Raw genomic sequence first — 22,230 nt, forward strand, 5'->3', positions numbered from 1 at the left:
TTTGCAACCGAGGAATAACAGGTGAACAATATTCTGGCTACAGGAATTATCTAGTACAAAGATATCAATAAAATCATTAAAAAAATCTATTTTACTAAGTTATATCGCCATTTCTCACAACACGCAATACAGCCTTAAAACGAATTGTGAATAAAATCTAGTATTAATTAAACGTTAACAAAATTTCCAATACATCGCTGTCATTTGATCGTGAATTTAATTCAACACATGACGATCGACATTAAATGAGAGCTTCAGTAAAATTAGACAAGACATATAAATAACGATTCTAAAACAAATCATTTATAAAATAAAAACACTTACGTTACATTTATGTTTATATATTAATATTAAAATAGTTTACAAAACTACACCTAACGAAGTGTTCGACAAATATACGAGACGTTACTTCAATTTAACACACTTCAATTATATTCGTAAGTAGGTATAGTAGAAGTGTTAATAATTTACGCAACAGAATTTATAAATAAGTAGGTATATAATATTAACATCGATATACAAATTGACCTATTGTTTTAATTAAAAATTCCGCGCTAGAGATGGCGTTCGGCTCTGACGCGTCTTATAAAAGTGTTTCAATAAGTCTACGGATGCGATCTCAAGGCGCGTGCGTTCGACACCGCACCGACACATCCATAAAGTTTTTTACTTCATACTACACATCAATTACATTCAAAGGGTTGGTTATTATATTATTATGATCAAAATCGAGGGATTGCACATACACTAATTTTAGTTATACACATCAATACATTGATACATCGAGACATATAATTTAAAATTATGTTTATATACTAGTACATTGTATTATATCTGAACTATACTATACGGGGCAATAGATAACAGGTATGAAATTGTATAGTAAAAATTGATTGAACAATATTGATGTAGATGACGTTGTCGTTGTCTATATAACATTAATTAACACCAAGACGTAAGACAAAGCGGCTAAAATGCAGATAAAATATAAAACATCACAGAGCCATTTAAAGTGTAATCTACGTGGGGAAAGTTTTATTCAATAAATAAACGAAAAGACGGCACAAAATCTACAAATTCTATGGCAATTTAATAATTGTTTGACACAAAATAAAATTTACACGTCTAATTTTGACTTTTTGAATTAAATTAATCGTAACAAGGCAAAACCTTGTACACAGTTCAGAAACTTCGCGATCATTTTAATATATTGGATTTAATAAACACAGACATAACATTTGTTGCGACGTACTTATCTTTGTTTCAAGGGTCAAAAAATTACAGTGGTTTTGTTTTTCAGGGTGGAGTTTATTAGTACAGGTAGATGCTTTGAGAATACGTCTTTAGACATGAATGGACATGAGCACACATTAAATAAATAGTACATACTTTAATAAAGCAGACAATTAAAAAATTTAGTAGCTAATTTCAGCAATCTGATTTTAAAACAAATAAATTATGACACAAATTAATTAATTATTGCATTACACAAATAAGTTAAAATATTTAAATTACATGCAAGAAATCCCACAAGCGGTAAAAAATAAAATGGTATTATAATTTAAGACAAATCAACGTTAGATAAATTATTGCTAAATGTAAAAATAATAGAACTATTTTGTGATGAAGGATTATTATATATTTTTATACCAAATTGATGCTTAAACATGACATTCAGTTAGTTTCAAGGTTAAAAAGTTACTGAAAAATACTTTAAAAATATACTGAATACATCTTTTTACGTTTTTTAAATAAATACATGTACAATATAAAATCATACAATACATTAAATAATCAAATTCTAAATTTTATTTTATTTTATGCAAAGTTTCTGATTACTATGTGATGTTTCTGGATATTATTATCTTATATATTAAAAATAAAATATTGGACATAAAAGACAAATTTTAATAGGGAATAGTACGAAAACCTTTGATTTACAAAAACATAAAAATGTAAAACAATAAACCGAATCAAAGGAAATTAATTAAAAAATTAATCATAAGAAACGAAAGCTATCATTCAAACCGAATAAATTTTGTATAAAACTGGCTCGGTAGAAGAGGTTCACCTTTACAAGCTAACGTTATTGTTTTAAGATCAATCAAAATTAAAATCCATAGTGTATAGAATTAAAAACATTTCATTTTGTCTCTTGGATGGTCATTTCTATTTTGAATTTATCTTTGTTAAAATGGAAGACTATGTTTGTAAATCAATGATACTGTATTTAATAGTCATAAAATTATATATAGATAAAATATCACCATATTGTTAATTACAATATTATATAATATTGCACATGCGGTTTGATAGATCACTGAATTTAGTTAGCCACTACTTCTTATGGAATTACAAAATCGATTAATGTATAGTGAACGCATCATCAAAATTGACCAAAATTATTGAAAACCCTATCATTTAAATATAATATGTAATAGTGTGGAATTAAAATTGACGCATATATGTAACCGACGAGTATTATGCACTTAGAAGATATCACGCGTAAAATTATTAAGAGTTGAGCCTGCAAGTATTGGTAATATATTGTATACAGTAAAATACTAGAGTGCATGTTTCCGTAGCTTGGCCAGAGTGATGGCGTTAACACGAAATTATCGACTGACATCAGCCCCCCTAGTCAAGTGGCTTTCTGTTAGCGTAGCGTTCAATAGAATAGACTACGAATGTATGAGATTGACGTAAGCTGTAGCTACGTTTATCTACAGCCTACGTCAATCTCATACATTCGTAGTCTATTCTATTGAACGCTACGCTAACAGAAAGCCACTTGACTAGGGGGGCTGGATAGAGCTGAGCGACACGCACTAACTACACGTAAATTATATTTATTATGCCACGAAGTGACTACTCCAATTGTTCGAGCGCTCAGTTCCATCGAAATAAAGTCAATAACATGCACTTAATAGATTCACTTAAATAAAATGGCGAAACAACAATCAACAAAAAAAAATAAGTCATCAAAAATGGACGTGCAAACAACGCGAAAACGTAACCGACGAGTTGAGCAATGTTGATATAGTGCGTAAATACATCCTGAAGCTAAGTTTTACGTTAGTATGTTTCAGTCAAACGTGTAAAATTAGTGAAACTTAGATTGAATTTATTCAAGTCACATGGTACTATGGTTAAATTTAAAATTAAAATGTTTTTGTCTGTTAATACAATTTAGTACAATAAATCGATAATGAAAATTAATAAGTGATACTGATTTTGTCGGTGAATAAATAAATGCCTATAGATAAGAGTTTACATACCTTTAGCATCGTTTGATATTAAGATAGAAAAATGAGTTCAGCAGCTTATGAAAAGTTGATTACAAATCAACTTTTAAAAGCGTTTGAAATAGTATTGATGTATATCACCTCTTTAGTTAATTTGAAGTTATTAAATGTACTGGCGTTAAGTTTCACGTGGCATTTTAAAAAACAACTTTCCCAAAATGCCACGTAAAACGCTGGGCTATCAACTGAACGCCAGTTACAAATATAAAAATACGTCAAGAACAATGTAACGCACACGTACGTTATCGTCAATTACAAGTGATGGTTGAACAAAAACAACGGAATGATTAATAAAAAAATGACTGCTTTTCCCGCGGATTACAAAGTTCTAGAAACGTACACGTTCGTTACTGCGACCCATAGAACCCTGATCTACGAACGCTGAGATAGGAAAGACAATCTCGATCACGCACGCAATTCTGCGTATGGGTTGTAGGAACGTTTATGTACATTTTTTACACAATAATTACGCGTTATACATAGATTGCTCAAGCCGTCGGTAGTACAGGGAACGATGGATACCATGTTGCGCTGTTAAATACGAAATAAAGTTATTTAGCCCCCGGGGGGTTATCCAAGAAGCTTATATCTAATACACTGGAGATTGCACTATGACCGTTAACTTGTAACAAGAAAATATGAGCTTGAATGACGCCTGTATGTTTTTTTATCCCTTTCACACCAACTTGCCAAGTTCAAGGTCATATTTTCTTGTTACAAGTTAATGTTCATACTGAAATCTCCAGTGTATTAGATATAAGCTTCTTGGGGTTATCACAAGGCGAGTTGGGTTGGGGCTTGCGGGTTCAGGCGGTGTCGATGTCCCCAACGTTGATCCGGTCCTCGGCGGCTGTCACAGAGAAGCCGAGGATACGAGCGTCCACTTTCATCATTTTGTTCTTCTTTGTTTTCTTGCCTTTGCCCTGAAAATTATAATAATATCTAATTTATTACCCATACTAGCTTTCCGCCCGCGGCTTCGCCCGCATTTTCAAAGAAAAAACCGTTCCCGTAGGATTTCCGGGATAAAACCTATCCTATGTCCTTTCTCGGGTGTCAAAATATCTCTATACCAAATTTCATGCAAATTGGTTCAGTAGTTAAGGCGTGATTGAGTAACAGACAGACAGACAGAGTTACTTTCACATTTATAATATTAGTATGGATTAAATGATTTCATAATATAATCTTAATTAGCTAAAATTCAAAATACATTACATTATAAACATACAAAGGACTTAATAAGATAATATGAGCTTTAATGAATTTGTTAGAATGACGTAATAATTGCATTATAATTGGGTTCAAATGCTGTAAGATTACGACTTCATAGAATGGAGTAGTATAATAATGCATCGTGGGTAACTATCATTATCAATTAGATGCAACAGGTTGCAATTACACAGTTTAGCCCGAAATATAGTTATCTTTAAGTATTCCATAATTATATAATTGCCGTGTGTTTTCATTGTATCTTAATTGTAATTATACATCGACCACACAACCACTAGACGCCTAATAACAGACGAACTGTTTCTGTCAACGCATGTGTCTAATAGGACTTATAACCGCTGCCATACGAAACGCAACTATCAGTTTCGGCCAGTTCCGTGATCTGTTAACACGTCCGAAAAAAAACCTTTAAAAAATAGAAACAATGGCTCCTTGTAGTATTAAATGGTGTGGTAAAACGAGTAAAATCTCAAGTTTGCAGAAGGACGGGATTACTTTTTATATTTAAATAGTTTGTTTGCGTATAATTTAAATATTATTACGAACAATATTTTATCGGAGTTCTTTTTACGCTGGTACTGGTCAATTGACAAAGCGCGTCGATTATATTTGCATCTCTTTCTTTCGTATGCACCTGATTACGCATCCCTTTTCTTCTATGGTGTGGCACGTGTAACTAGTGACATACCAGTTGTGATTGTAAATTGTATCGATAATAATTATCGAAAACTATTTAGGTTCGCGATTTTATACTAGTTGTTTTCAAAATTAATGACATGAATGACGTTGCATAACATAGTTATATTATAATATAAAATGTTAAGTCTTTGTAATAAAATAATATGAACACTATAACACTAAAAATGAAAATCGAGGTTAAGCAAGGGTCATAATTTAGATGGGTGACCGATTTTTTGCAGATTTGTTGTTCTTTAGCCTGTTTGTACGGAACCCTCAGAGTCGCGAGTCCGACTCACGCTGGACTTTTTTTTTATTAATATGTATTAACATCGTATTCAATTTCCAATGATAAAGTATGTGTATACAAAATACCTATATCGATAAAGTATGTGAATACAAAATATATCGATAAAGATATCGATATACAAATTTACTATGTCTCATCTCTAGGACATTTGGTGACCTTGAATTAGCCAATGAGAATGCAGCGCCCCGCTTCACCATACCTCAAGTTGTTGACAGATTGAACTTAGTACATACAAGCTAACATTAGGCGTCTAGTGGCTGTATGGTCGATGTAATTATAGTATAGCTTATTTATGTTTGGTATATTATGTACAATAAAGAATAAATAAATAAATTAAATCAATAATATAGCGTATTACCTTCACTTCTTGATAGTCCGAAGTAGACGTGTTGCGGGGATTTATAGCCAGCGCAGGAGAGCAAAGATCGTCGGACGGCGTTACCATTCCGACGCGAAGGAGTTTGGACCTGCAAATGGCATATTTAAATAACCTTTGCTTATGGTAATCTAATATTAATTCATAGTCTGATTACATAATAAAAGAGATAATTTGTCAAGATAAATCTCTTGAGAATGAATTAAAAATAATTTATGATTAATTTTCCTAGTATAAAATGTCTTTATACAAACCTAAACATAATTTAATAATAAACACATAATACCTTCTCTCGAGGAACTGGCGGGCAAAATCACTGGAATCTTTAGATTCACCGAGATAACACTTGACATAGTCCTTCACTTCATACGGCGACTCTATGTCCTTCAGAAAACCAACAAAGGTCGGCACTGCAAAATATAAACAAAATGTTAATACCTCTCTCATACATCTTTAAAACTACAAAACAAATTTAAAATTTAATAAATTGTCTTGGCAATTTTTATCATACGTAGCATTTGTAGTTAAACTCCTCCGAAACGGCTTGACCGATTTCATGAAATTTTTTGTGCATATCAGTCAGATTTGAGAATCGCACATTTATTTTCCCCACCCAAAATGGTAAGAGTAAGGCAACGTTTACCTGGACAGCAAACGTATACTCCATCCCAATATTCAAAATTCAACATTGGCCCTAAAAAGATGCTAAATAAGCAAGATTTTCTCAAACAATATATTCACCATCGATCTTGGAGCTCCAAGCGCCGAGGGCCTGCGAGCACCAGGTCTCGAACTCCATGGCGGGCGTGGTCTCCTTCTTGGGCACGGCGCCGGTGTTCACCGCGATCGTCACCTTCAGCTTGTTCTTGTTCATGTCCGCTGGCTTGGGTGGCTCCTGCTTAACGGGCTCCGGTTTGGGCGGCTGGATCGGCTGCGTATCCCAGAAACCACCTGGTGGATAATATTACTTTAGCTCTATAATACTGGACAAGAATATTCGACCAATATCAGTTAAGTTCATGGTCGGATTCGATAACAACTAGATACACAAGCAGCGTCAAAAAACGTAGAAATCTACCCAATCTAAGATTTGGGAGGACTTTGAGTTTAGTTGTGTTCGAAAGATCGAGACGTCAATATGTCATAGAGCTCGTTGAAAAATTGCAAAATCAGACATAGGATGATTCGTGCAGTGTGGAGAATGGATGACTGTATTAGCATGTTAAAGACCCGAAGAATTATTTTAGACAACATTAGAATATGTTCAAAGCATTTCCTAGAAGGTTATGGACAGAATTGTATTAAAGAAGTCAAATAAAAGTGAAATAAATCAACAGTCTAATAACGACGTTTGTGTGAGCTATTGCCATCCGTGTCTTTAAATTGCTAATAAAGTACATAATATAAAAATTAAAAATTAAATTAGATTAAAAACCCTTACTTCTCTGTTAGTATGTATGGGCGGTGGAAGCACTTACCATCAGGCGAACCACCAGCTTCTGAGCCGACTATGGCATAAAAAAAATATTGTTATTATTGTCAAAATAAATATCATAAATGTTTGATAGTAAAGAGTTGTCCATACTATCCCACAACGTTTTTCTAGTACCCTTTACTGAGAAACATTGACGCTTATAACAGCTATGAATATGAACTTAAGACATCTTTTGCATTTGGTTGAACAATATAGGAAGAAAACTTTGCAAGCACTCCTGGCTCTGCTTTTTGCTAGTATATTTAGATTCAGTTAATAATGTTTATTCATTAGTCGGCTGATATGCCAATAATTTGAGCAACGCTGATGATGTGATCCTGATCAGCACCTCAATCAAAGGCCTGCGATCACAGACATGTATCAAGATAGACTAAGCGAGTGTATGTACTTCCCGTGTCCAAACTAAGATTATGAAACTTACTTGACGCTGGCCTACACTCAGTCCGCGCTTGCAGTTCGCCAAGGAAAGACGTGAAGCTGAATAAAGTAAAATGCCGAATTACGCCGTTATAAACTGTAGAAACTCCACAGCTGTGAGTGGCCGAGTTAGCAGAGATGTTTCCTTCCACCGGTAAGTAATTTTCTAATCAGAATATGCACTATTTATTTTAAAATCAAATAAAGAATATCTGTGGAAAACGATCGTGACAAACACGGATACCAAATCATACGAAATGATTCGGAATACATTGCGGCTTTTACTTGGCACGGTAAAGATCGAGTCGTATGATAACAAGCAATGAATAGCGTCTTCTCATTTTTCTGTTCTCATTTTTCTGTCCAATTTTGTGGTTAGTGATGTTCATTTGATGCAACAGTTCTCGATTCTAATCGATTTTATAATCGAACAGAAAAATGATAATTTGAAGGAGCAATTTTTCAGAAAAAAAGGCATAGATTTTTTTTGTCATTTAATACGACTTGACCTAGAACTTTTAAGTATTTTAATACAAAGGTACTAAAAATAAATATTATGACATGGACGCCATTAGTTAAAGTGTCATCTTGGGAGTTTTTTAAGAAAACTCCTTATTGCTTAGACTATGTTTGTTTTTTCAGTTTTCCAAGTAACCCGAACATAAAAGAAAAATGGATTGATGCAACGGGACATAAAGATTGATTGATTGACAGTTTCATTACTTTCTTTCGATGGCCTCTCTAGTACGTAGTACACGGTAACTCAATGGGCATATGTAAGAAAAAGCTAAAACACATTAGTTTACTTGTTAGAATATTAAAAGGTTTATAAATTTATTTTATCATTCCTCTGTCTATGGTAATTATCATTTTTCTGTCTTGAATCGATTTAGTAATCGATTACGATTCATTTATTTAATTACCTCTTAGACATAGATCTAGTTTGATCTGATTTCTTTCGATTTACTTCGATGGGATAGGACGATACTAGAATCGCCGCGCGAGTGGCGTCCTAATCGATTTAGCGTAAAATGAAATTACCATCACTAAAAAGCGCTCGTGACGTCATAACGCGTCAAGGTCAGTACAAAAAATATGACACGCTTGGTTTTCATACAGATCGCGGTACTTGCGTAGTCTATCTATGTCTGTGCCTGCGATAGCTGATCGTAATATGACATGATATTATGTGAAAGATATGCTCCATCACATTGCTTACTGCAATTTTAAGAGTGACTGAATTCTCTCTATACTTGCCAATTTTAGATCTATTATACCAAAAAATCAAATGATGGCATTACAGTAGAACATAGTAATATCTTCCAGTATATGATGGGTCTAGAAAAAAATCTGTAGCGATTCTGATATGTACACAAAATTAAGAGTGAAATCCTTTAATGTCATTAAGAGAAACAGAATGGCATAGTATGTCAAGATTTAAAAAAATTGTACAGCTTTTGATAGGATTATTACGAGTAGCAAATATAGAGCATGGATACGAATTCTAATGGGATGTATGTTCTGAAATAAATAAATGATTAACACATTAATTGTAATTACATACATGCATAATATAACAAAAATAATACTTTATAATAACTGTAAAAATAATATCTATAGTTCGAGTCCATTCACTCCATGTTCTAGTGACAAGCTTTGTCAGCGGTTGGCACTTGCTAAATTTAATTTTTTTTTTTGTGATTTCTAAATCCATACGAATGAGTTGAGGAATTTATTTAAAATTTGTTGATCTAGGCTCATAGTTCTGTGAATACACCTTTATCGTAATAAGATTGACTTTTTTCTTTGGACTAGAATTTTGACAATCACATTTTATGACTCTTAAGTCAATTTTTGTGTGGGATTGTGTATCTAGTTGTCACTTATTATCAAATATGAGAGGACAATGATATATGCTCTTATTTATGCATTTTCACATTGTTATAGTGAAAGGACTGACTACTTATAAGACTGTCACGATTCGTACGATGCATAATGAATGAATCCGGCCCAAATCCCTTCCCTTTCCTTTCTCATTATTGATCCAAATACTATCCTATCAGACATCTATGGGCGGCGTATTTCCTTTCTAATGCTGTTTATTTCCAATAACAAAAGACATAATGGTGTGTGATTACGAAGGCCCACACCCCCACCCTTTTATTACTTCGTATCGAGATACACTTTGTAATAGTTTTTATTGGTGAAAATTTGTAAGAGAAGCTATAAAGTAACAGAAAAAATAACCAGACCATGAATTCGTCCGCTATCTATCTGTGTGGCATGTTCTGTCCTTTCTAACGTTTATCAACAAAAAGCCATATCCAAAAGCCAGTAACCATGGCAATGTATTTCTTTTCTAATACATTTATTGACCAACAAATAATCCTGTATCACAAAGGCACTAACCATTAGACGCACTGCCCCACGGCATCGGGTTGGGTATCGGCGTGGGCAAAGCCTGAGTTTCCTCCAGCGACTGCGTCGTGAACGCAGCTAACGCGGCGACCGTGCACTTGCGGCGAGCCTCCGCCTGTTAAATATGCATAAATTAAATATATACACCTATTAAATACATAAGTCTGTGTGTGTGAACACTCATTATAGATATCACTATAAAAAATCCCCAGATATTTCATGCTACCTAGATTATGTGTTTCTCAAATTAGTACTGATTAAAGAGACTCCGCTTGTTGTTTGAGTTTGAGTTTGAAATCTACGCTATAAAGCTGAAGATTGTTTGACACACGCTAATCTCAGGAACTAGAGATCCGATTTGGAAAATTCTTTCAGTGTCAGATAGCCCATTAATCGAGAATGTTCTAGCCTATTTAACATGACACTAAGAAAAAGTACAAAAAGGAGCAGAGCAAAGCGGAAAACACCATAGGGCCTATATGTGTGAAATATAAGAAATCATGGACAACTCCATTTGACCACTTCAGCCTTAATGGTGTGATAATTTAATATTAAACCTTTTTTTAAAAACATTCAAAAAAGAAACATTAATATCTACTATACCTGAATCTCAGCCAAACTTTGTCCTGGTGCGGATGGATTTGCACTCTTCTTTTTAGCCCAACCAAGACCAACTTGCATCTCCTGTAACAATAAGACAATATAATGGTTAAAAGCTTAAAGCTTACACTAACCAAACACTGTAAACACTTAGTATTGTGAGACTTACGATTATCTGAACCAAATATTAACATGTTTCCATCCATCCATTGCATGTAACCATAAAATATTAAAAAATTTACATTATACAATGAATTGCCATTCCAGTCATAGTGTATAAATTAAGCCAACATGACAAAAAATAATACTACAAAAATTCCAAAATTAAGACTCTGGATAAAGCCTGTCCCAGACAGACGCGGCCTACGGTGGCGATCTGCTGTTGCCTTCTTGCTTGACCGTGATAACAATACACTACCGCGGCCGCGGTGGCGGTCATTCTAACCTACGGCGGCACATTAGTTCTCGAGTCTCACCTGCAAGTGGACGTTAGTAATGGCCAATCGTACGAAGTTTTATTGCTTTTATTGCCCATATTTTGTTTTTAATTCTGTTGTTTTTTTAGTCTTTATGTGATGTATCATACAAAACTGGGTAACTTTGCAGTGTTTGAATAAATAACTCAGTGTTTATAGGCATAATTTCACGCGGTACACGCGGCCTGTTGTAAATATTTACAACTGATCGCGTAATGGCCGCCTCATGTCCGCGCGCTCATTCACACAGAAGCGGTGGCGGAGGGGGCGGGGCTTGCGGCCGCGGTAAGCCGCGTTGTACCCGCGTCCAGGCCGCGTGTGTCTATGTCGTTCCTAGAACTTTCAAGTCATCCAACTGACCGCCACCGCCACCGCCACCGCAGGCCGCGTCTGTCTGGGACACGCTTAAACCATCTAATAACATCTTGGTTAATTTCAGTGTTTGTTCTATGCAACAATAATTCCTATCTATTTTATTCAAATTCAAAATAATACATTTCCTTTTTTTAAATAGGCTTTAAACTAGTTTGTGATTGGAACACTTAAAAAAATGCTTGTGTCAGGAAGATTATATTTACAACTTTCTGTTTAAATTTATCTATGTAATGTTTCATCACTATAGAGGTACACTACTAGTCAATAAAACAATATAAATAATAATAATACAAATCTCAGTCAGTTTGTTTGAAAGCGGTAATCTGAAACTACTGATTCGAATTGAAAAATATTTTTGTATTGGTAATATTTTTGTATTGCAAAGTCCATTTATACAAAAAGGCTATGTAACATCATATGTATTATGTGATATCATAGGGCACAGCTAGTTTGGGTGTCATTTATACTTGAAAGTTTTCAATACCTGTTCCCTTGCCAATGCAGCAGCCTGTTGCTGCGCAATAATCTGCATCATCTGCTGTTGTTCCTTCATTTGCTCCAATTTTTTCTCACGTTCCATTTTCTGTATTTCGGCTAAGGTTAGTCCATCCTTGTTAGTGGCCATCGCTTGATTGGCCACGACTGACCAAGGAGCTTTCTTCGCCACCGACTCGGCCGCTTGCTTCTGTTGTTGAATTTCCTAGGCAAATAACAATATTTCATAACTAGCTTCTAACTAGTATTGAGACGAGAAAGTAAAATAATTAGTAAATAATAAATATGTATTGTCAATCAGTAATAAGGGAACTTTGAATTATATTTCTTAGAATAGGCGGTTGTTGTCAAGTTGATTTTGAGTTCATCACAAGGATTTAAAAAGTTAAATTATATTTATGCATAATTTATATTCTATATAACATTATATCATGTAAGAAACCAATTTCACTAAAAAGAATACTTGGGAAACTTATGTTGAATTATCTGTTGCATACGATTCATTATTGTAAAAAATATGATAAGGTTTAATATGAACATATTTTTTTCAATATCAACTATAAATGTACTACTGACCTGCTGTTTTTTGGTGGCAGCTGCTAATTTTTTCTTTTCTTCCTCAAGCGCTAATTTCTCTTCTTCTTTCCTAAAATAAGTAGATAAATGTAAATTAGGGATAAAATAGATAGGTAAAACTGTTCAAAGACAATAAATAGGTTATTAAATGAAAAATTGAAATGTTCTATTAAAATGTAAAAGCAATTTGAAAAAGACAAAGCGTTTCTACCTGTAAAAAAATTAGTGTGGTAATATATAACGGTAAATAATTTATATGTATTTTGACAATTCTAAGAACTTAAAGGGATAATGTTGTATTAATAAATATTTAAATTTTTGTACCGTTTACGTTCAGCTTCTTCGGCAGCCTTAGCCTCGTCTGCTTTTTTCTTTACATCCTTGTTGTTACTTTTCTCTGTACTCTTTACCATAGTGAAGCCGTCTTTCACCAATTCCTGCATAACATTAATCAAAACTGTTTCATATTGTTCTAAGATTTGAAAAAAGGGAGGAATAATGGAGCAAAAATAATTATTACCCTTTTCTCCTTTTCAATTTCTTTCTTGTTTTGTTTTTCTTCCTTCTTTGTCTTTGATGGTGAAGATTCCACAGACCTCTTCTAAAACATTAAAAAAATTCATGTAATACTTTGAATTCACTATTTGTAACTAACTATCAACACTCTTTACCATAAAGAAACAAAGATTACCGCATGTTTGTTAGCATCATCATCCTTAGATTTCAATTCAATAGTATCATCTTTCTTGTCATCCTTGGATTTCTTATTTTTAGCTTTTGTGACGGTACTTTCTTTAGCTTTAACATTCTTCTCGGAGTCAGTCTTAGCGAGTTTTTGGCCTTTTGGGTCGGATTTAACTGGAGTTTGCTGTAGTTTTGGATTATTTATCTCATCAACAGGTGAGTCAGCTTTTTCCTCCTTGTCAGATTTAGTTGTAGTCTTTTCCTGGAAAAACCGTATCTATATTATATTTTGAATATGGGTTTTTAATAGTAGCAGTTTTAAAATTATTTAAGTAAATGTATGCTGTTGTATAATAGAACGTTAATGTTACCATGGTAGTTTCCTTTTCAGCATCTACTTCAGCAGGGGGTTGTGTACTCTTTGGAGGTTCTGGTTGCATCAACTTTTGGAGTTCCGAGAGATCCGGTGTCACGGGAACTTTGGGGAATGGCACGTCACTGTTAGCAGCGCTGGCAGGCGCTGGCACTGGATCGTTGATGAACGAAGGCTGCGAGACCGGTATGTTTTGAGAAGCTCGCAGTTGCGCTAAAATCTCATCTTCAGTTTTCATCTCCTTGGCAATATCTTCGGGCAAGATAGAATTGGTAGGAATTGCTGATGGCTAAAAAGAATTAAGAACATTTTAAAAAAATAACAGTTTAAATAGATAATATAATATTCATAATTGGCGATATCAAAATTACAAAATGATATTTGGAATTTAATCATGGTTTAGATGCGTTAGTCATCATTATTCAAGTAACCAATACTATTTTGTTTGTTACAATTAATTCTGAAAACTATATAAGCATGCCTTACATTACTAATACAATGTTTGTGACTACTAGGTATATAAGCTGGAATGTGGCAGACATTTTGCAGCGATGGATCACAAACCAGCAGTCAAGCTGGCCCGCAGACGGCGCGCTAAGGATGTGCATCTCCATCGTATTGTAGCATTTAAAAAACAGTATATACAAGCTTCTGCAAATTCATTTATAAACACACACGTTTCACAGTCATATTTAACGAGCTATAATTTATTGAATGTACTTGCAAACATCTTTTGTGATTGACGTTGATTGAAAGCTTATTAACTTTAAGTATGTATTTATTTCAAATAACTTAGGAATAAGAATAGATTCCAAACACGAAATTGTCCGTTAACTTACACACCTCGTATAAGTTAACTGACGAAATTTGGGTATTAGTTTAAATAATATGTTAAGAAAATAACAGTTACCAGTTGTTACGATATTCATCTTTCCTCACATCTATACATTACGTTAAAAGTCCGATACCGCTCATTGAGCGAAAAAATAGCTCATAACGTGTTGTAGTTACAGTGAAAAAAATAAATAAAAATCATTTATTTTACATTTTCTAGGTTTTGTACAATCATGTCACATTTAGATACCAAACATGGACAGCATGTATTTTGGGATCCAAAAAAATATCCATATGTCGAATTTCGTGTTATGGCTCTAATGAAAACGGTCACAACGCTTTGTTAGGCGCGGGTCAAACACAAGCGGCGCGGGCGCGGGCGTGCCATAAGCGCGCCTCTTGAATCTGTTTTGCACCACGTCCTTCTTCTACATTTTGTATGAAAGAATTTTGGAAAGGCGACGAGACGGCACGCCACGGTTGCGCCGCGGGCGTACCGCAGGCGTACCGCAGGCGCGCTTCCCCCATCGCATCCAAATAGAGGTCAATTCACGGTCATACACAATCAAAAACAAATCGGGTGGTAGGAGACGGTAGCCTGTCAGTCAAAAAACTCAAAAATCCGTCAGTCGTCTTTAAATATTGGTGGTGACTGCACGCGGTTCTCTCTGTGTGGAATTATATAGAGCTGCTATTACATACCCTTCTTCGTTTTGTTTTTAAAGGTGAATTGAATTAATCGATGAAATGATTTACACAGGTGATGGCAGTAGGGAAAGTGAAAATGAAGAAGAGCATAATGAAAGTTCCCATGTATCTACAATGTCAGAAATAAAGATAATCCTGATTTTGATTGTGTTTTTTATTTATTTGTAATTGTAATAATATTGTGGAATGATCAGTACTGTAAATACTTTTGAACTGAGATTTTAATGATTAGATTTATATGGTTTAAATGTAAACCTGTGTTTGAAAACCATATTTTATCTATACTAATATTATAAAGAGGAAAGGTTTGTATGTATGTATGTATGTATGTATGTATGTATGTATGGTTTTCACGCATAAACTACTGGACCGATTTTGATGAAATTTGGCACAGATAATCTTTAGACCCTGAGAAAAGAACATAGGCTACCTTTTATTGCGAAATATGTACCACGGGCGAAGCCGCGGCGGACCGCTAGTACAATATAAATTTTGTGTTATTTTAACCTTCTTTTCTTCCATCATTACACCAGTACTACTTTAAAATTACTTTAAAAGTACTATAAAATTTTCCAAGTAAATTCCAACATTTGCAACAAGGATATATTTGCAATCGTGGGGTTATCCTCGCTTTTTACTTACAAGGAATTATCAAAACAAAATCGTTACTTTCAAATTAATGTTAATCTCTTTTAGCACAAAAAACATAATTTTACTAAATTATTCATGAAGAAAATGCATTTAACCACTCTATATAAATATCATCTTCGGACGCCAACAGCGCACCCGATGCGCGCCGGCAGCGCGCCCGATGCGCGCCGCGCCGCTTGTATATGTCCCGCGCCTTAAGTGTCGTGGCCGACGTGCTTTTCGACCAGCATACGATTTCGCAATAAAGAAAGGCCATGACACGTTCTGAACTTTAATTGATTCACCATAACACGATGGACAGATTTTATTATATGGAAAAAAATTGTCAAACCCTTAAATTTCCTTGTCATTTCTTATAGTTATTTCTGCTCATAGATTTCATTTTAATCCTCACAAAAACCTTAAAATTATGCTAATCCTTTCAATAAGAACCGTAACTAAACAAATATGACATATATATGCGTTATGGCTTTTCTACAATGCCACAATGCCTTGAGGTGCATGCCACGACACGATATAGATCTTTTGCTGTGACCACAAAGCGTTCTGAGCTATTTTTGGGTCCAATGAGTGTTATCGATCTTTGAACTTAACTTAATATATAAGTAAAACATCACAAAACACAAAGGAACATTGATAGTAATCAAAGCCTGCAACTATGAGTCGTTAAATTATTTTCACATCCTTACGAAACCATAACAGACGCCGGGCAGGTTAATTTATAACTCAATTATAGGTATGTTAAATGTATAATTGCAGAATCTTTTGTAGGTAGTTAAAATATAAAAACTTACAACTTCTCACGTCTTTAAAATTATCGGTAAAACTTTAGGATTAAAAACATTTCGGCACTTATCTTAGAAGTCCTAAGTATCCTGTCGTCCACTCGATTATAATTAGCTTGTATGTCTATACTATGATTATACGAATATATTTCTTGGTTATATTCTATCAATATTATTGTTTTAATAATTATGAAAGAAGCCGGATTCCCTAATTGGGAAAGTACCTATTTTTCTTTAATAATTGATCATTTGATGTATCTACGATTAATCTAAGTTTAACGAAGTAAGAAAAGAATTTTAACCACATAGCAACTTAAAAACTATAAAATATTAATTAAAGTGGGGCGTACTTAATGGCGAGGGCACTCTTATGGTATACCAATATGGTCCGCATAACGCTGGTTCCAGCCTGGTTTCCACCCCGTATTGATGTGATATATAAACATTAAACATATAAAAAGCCTACATACCTACATAACAATTTTTATCTAAAAGTTAATAGGTAACATGCATTCACTAACAATATTCAAACAATATAACAACAAAACGTCAACAGTGTAACACTGATACATCTTCAATTGTTCGTAATAACTTTAATTAAACTAGAATAAATATCAATAGACATCAATAGATACTAAAAATCAAATCGCGTTCACCTAAAGTGGGTATCTATAAATAAACTGCCAGTTACATATCGTTAAAAAGAGCGGATGTATATATCTATTAGACAAGTAATAACATTATTAATGCTAAAGTCCGTTTGTTTGTTGTCTTTCAATCAGGTCGTAACGGAGAGATTTTCCTATATGATTATTGTATCTGGAGATAGGAGGCTGTTAATGATATAATCGTTAATATCGCGTAGAAAAATCTCTTTCCCATGGGAATTTCTTTTCAGTAGGTACGCGTACAAAGCCACGGACGAAATTTAATATTTCAACTTACGGGATCTTGCGCGATATATCGCAACACAAATATAACTCTCACAGGCGCGGCGTAGCCTTAGGTATGATCACTTCGACTGATTGTTGACGACACCGCCGCCCGCGACACTCGCGATAGCGTTCTGTTCTGATTAGCGGTCGAGATGGCGAAAATACAGTCGCTTATAACGCTGTCATTTGTTTAATTTTGACTACTTTAATTATCTTTAATGCTGATCGTTGTCAAATTGTAAAGATCTATATGAAACGTATTAGTCCAGGATCCTTCGCCCATTTTTGCAAGTGATTACTATCAAGCTAATTTTCCGTGAGTAGCTTTATTTTGATGAGACGCCCAATAATTTCCTGTACGAAACTCTCAATTGTGGTAGCAAACAGAGGTAACAAGGATAAAATGTTTTGATTTGATGGTTCTCAAATATTTATTACGCAATTTGTAGGACAATATGTCTGTTGAATTATATAAATATTAACTAAGTGAAAACAAAAAAATCAGCTGGTTAGTAATCATTTATGATGACCTCGTTATCGATACACATTGGAAAGAGGGGAACTCTTTGATCAAACAATAGATTTTGTAGGACAAATATTTTTTCGAATAATTTAGATCATTATCTTGAGATTGAACAAAAAAAAATTCAGTTAGTACAATAAATATTTGAGAACCATCAAATCAAAACATTTTATAATTGTTACCTCTGTTAGCTACCACAATCGAGAGTTTCGTACAGGAAATTATTGGGCGTCTCATCAAAATAAAGCTACTCACGAAAAATTAGCTTGATAGTAATCACTTGCAAAAATGGGCGATGGATCCTGAACTATATGGGTATAAATAAAAGTAGGCACCATTTACGATTTTATCCATGACGTTCTTATTATACAACACAATGAATATTTAATTAAATTAGTAAATTTCAATTTATTCGAAATAACACCAGTTTAAACCAACATTTAATTTAATGGCATTACTGCAATGCCACGAAATGCAGAATCGAACAATTGATATCAACTTGACAGATTTGGTTGTCGATACGATTGAGAGTTGCCACTTTACAAAAACATGAAATAACACAACGAACGATGATTTGTGTTATTTTATGCAAGTGCAATTGAAGCTCAGCTCAGACAATTCACAATTTTTTTTTCAAAGCCTTAACACTGCGTCAGTCGTGGACAAATTAGGGGTATCCCGCGCATCTATCTAGTTGCTGTGTCTAATCGTGCTGAGCATGCGCATGAGTAGACACTCATGCGACTGCGCAGCTTCAGTGTCTTTGCGAGTGCTAAGGGTGCTTAAGGACGTGCGAGGAATGTGTTTGTATTTAAATAACCAATCATATCGCTTCATTTAGTTTGAATTTTGATTGGTTACCACGCACATTATTGGTGGAAAAGTACCCTAAGGAAGGTACGTGCCTAGTTTTGCGAGAATATCAACAAGGATGCTATTGTCGACGGAAGGGACAGGCAGGGGGACAAGACGGGAGATCTAAGGCCTCTAACCCCTCAACTTTTTGTAGCAATGCGTTTTTTAAACGCGCGACAGCAATGGCGCGTGATTTTGCATTTGCAACGCACTACATCATTTAGAATAATAGATTTTGATTATTTTAAACGTTGTTACATTATTTAATCCAAGTAATTTCTCTTATTAAATGGTGCATATGTGGAACTGTATCAAAAATAGGTATTTTTATGCCGTTACAGAATTGGGTTTGTATCAAGCCAGTATCGATGCGGTCGCGCGACATCACTGCATAAAATCGCCGTGGGCGAACTCCGCAACTTGTATACACGCAGCGACAAGTCGCATAGTATTCGGCAGCCCTTATTAGAGAACAATAATGATTTATTTGACACTATTCACTCTGGTTCCTGTTTTCAATCTCAAGTTCCTTGCTAATCATCAGATTTTATTGGCGCTAATATCAAACTTCTCATAGAAATAATACAATTTGCTTTTCATTTTTATGTCTCAAAACATTCACCTCCCCACCATTAAATTGTTTGGGGGCTAAAAAATATCAGAATCTAATTAGACACGTATTCCATTTACTTTAAGAAACCCAGCAGGGCTACTAGTTTAAACATCTTTATAAAAGTCCAACGGTAGTTGGTGACATCCTCGCTGAAACCGATCGGGCCGTAGACAATTTCCTCGTCACGCGTAGTCCAGCAACAACTGCTAATTCACGTACAATATCTTCCATTCAAATCAGGGTACATACGCCGCAATAGTTTTAATAAAAAAAAATTTTTTTGATCTCCACGGGCTAGTTATACTGTGAAATATGCCAACATTGCCCACTTTTTTTCTGAATAATTTCAATTTTCGCAAAAAATTTCTAGGGAAACGATAGTATTTTCTGTTAGCATATGTTTTTCTTAGATCGTGTGCATATATTGTTGTAGCAAATTTCATTATACTTCAACATTTTAAAACAATTAATTTTTGTCTAAAAATCGCCCACGTCGATTTTTGACGTAAATATGACCTCTAAGAAAATAATAATTAATTGACTATGTATTCAACACTATGTCTATTGTTCATATCACACACGCACTCGTACACTCAAAAAACAAAACTTTGCCGCTATTCCTACCCATCCAAATCCTAATCTTACTAATAATTGCTTTACCCTACCAATCCGTACGAAATTTTTAAATTACAAATAATTGGAATATGAAACTTATACAGTTTACTCTTATAAAGTATCAAATATTTCATATCACGAAAACGACAGTGCACGCACAATAATCTTTTTCTATTTCGTATTTATTTTTGGCACGAGGAGCGATACACCCGTCCTTCCAAGAGCGCTTCTGAGCGCTGTCTGAAGAACCGCGAGAGCAAAATGTATGAAGAAATCGACAAGTATTTTTAATTTAGCTCATAATTGAAATTAAATTTTGATGTAGATAGATACACAAAAATTGCACCATATAATATAAAGGACTATCCCTCGATAAGATATAGTTAAGATAGATTAGGATGTTAATTTTCCTAAAATGGTACCGTTTTCGACCCCATTTTTTTGCATTTTATGCGCTTATTGTTATGGGAAAAACGTATTTCAGCGACAATTTTGTATGATGTCGTACAATTTTTATAAGATACACGTAGAAGTGAATATATTATTATCTTTAAATTAAGATATAACTATGTTCTCACGTGTAATTGTTTGAGTTAAAAATTGTACCGCAAAGCGCTCTTTGTAAAAAATACGTTATAGCTTCCTTAATCTTTGTTTTTATTCAATAAAAAATTTCGTTTTATCAAACGAGTGTTTTAAGAGATTTTGAGAGTTCGATTTCGTTCGATTAGTTTTTTATAAAGTTTCAATGAAGTAAATATTATGTCTGTTTGCTGTTCTTAATTATTATAATAGTCACAAGCTTTGTCTTTTTACTTCGTAAGATGTACATCTCGTAATTATTGTATTTCAAGCGTGTTCTGTAAGTAATAATTGCTAAACCTGAAGAACATCGAAGAAATAATTGATATCACAACGCTCGGGAACATGAATCAAATTCTAAACCATAACTTAAATATATCCCATATAATAATCATGTATTTTAATGAATGTTTTACTTTTTATTTTAGTATAGAAGTTATAATTTTAGAGTAATATTTATATTTGCGTGTTTCATTGGTATTCTTTTCTTTTTTTTTGAAGTGAAAACTTCTTTAGCGGCGTTGGGTATAAAATCTTAAACTCGCGTCAGGACACGTGACCTGATCAAAAAAGCGTACGGATGGATATCAAACATGCTCAACGTTAATAATCAAGTTTTCACTCCCGGAGTGCAACCCGTCTTTTTTTTTTGTACAGTATTTCATTACCTCACTTTTTCTCAACCATCACAAATTGGATAGAATTAGTAAATAAATAACAATTTGACAGATTTTAATCTGTAGTAGGTATAGTTATCGTTTTCTCCCTTTACTTCTTAAATATTTTGTTATTTTTAGCAATTCAAGGTCTCTCACTGAAATTTAGTATAGAAGTATTGAATATGGACAATAAAATAACTAATGCTAAATTATACTTTATTTAAAGAAAAAATACAAATTAATAAACAACAAACTGTAAGAGTTTAAATTATAAATAAAAAGTCCAAAAAGTATTCAACGTTTCAACGTTGGTAACATAACAGATAAATATTGTGTCGTGTATTTTTTTAATTACATTATCCCTTGAAATTCACAATGAATATTCTTAAAAAAATTAGTCTTCGAATAATCAGTAACAGCCAAAAGTTTTTAATTTAATTACATAATTTTACATTTTAGGCAATGGAATATTTATAAAGAAAGGAGTTTATATTACCTACTTACTATAAATACAATTTTCTTAATGAAAAGAAAAACAAAAACGAAAAAAAGTAATAATAAATTAAATTCGTAAATATCCTTAACAATAAATGCTATTTGGAAATATAATACTACTGTATGTCTTCGAGTTGATCACCATCTTTACCAGAGACAAATGC

At 33.7% G+C, this 22,230-nt stretch overlaps 1 protein-coding gene across 7 annotated transcripts in view; it reads right to left on the reverse strand.

Annotated features, from left to right (window-relative positions):
• Positions 1-4,004: 4,004 nt before the first annotated feature.
• Gyf (GIGYF family protein Gyf) overlaps positions 4,005-22,230 on the reverse strand; it is a 46,703-nt gene continuing 28,477 nt past the window's right edge. For 6 of the 7 annotated variants that reach the window (XM_089696948.1, XM_089696953.1, XM_089696931.1 and 3 more), the window contains 12 exons: positions 13,810-14,100; positions 13,446-13,700; positions 13,275-13,355; positions 13,079-13,191; positions 12,755-12,824; positions 12,168-12,383; positions 10,836-10,916; positions 10,224-10,347; positions 6,644-6,853; positions 6,189-6,312; positions 5,885-5,993; positions 4,005-4,228 (listed from right to left, as the gene is read on the reverse strand). In XM_089696948.1, coding sequence (XP_089553074.1) covers positions 4,112-4,228; positions 5,885-5,993; positions 6,189-6,312; positions 6,644-6,853; positions 10,224-10,347; positions 10,836-10,916; positions 12,168-12,383; positions 12,755-12,824; positions 13,079-13,191; positions 13,275-13,355; positions 13,446-13,700; positions 13,810-14,100 — 1,791 coding nt within the window. In that variant the 3' untranslated portion in view covers positions 4,005-4,111. The remainder of the gene's footprint in view (positions 4,229-5,884; positions 5,994-6,188; positions 6,313-6,643; positions 6,854-10,223; positions 10,348-10,835; positions 10,917-12,167; positions 12,384-12,754; positions 12,825-13,078; positions 13,192-13,274; positions 13,356-13,445; positions 13,701-13,809; positions 14,101-22,230) is intronic. The other variant, XM_089696940.1, reaches the window with a different exon arrangement.

The sequence above is a fragment of the Colias philodice genome, chromosome 1 (assembly GCF_061535455.1).
Source record: "Colias philodice isolate Cphi_HAF_F1 chromosome 1, ilColPhil1 Martin Lab GWU primary, whole genome shotgun sequence".
Classification (NCBI taxonomy): Eukaryota; Metazoa; Arthropoda; class Insecta; order Lepidoptera; family Pieridae; genus Colias; species Colias philodice.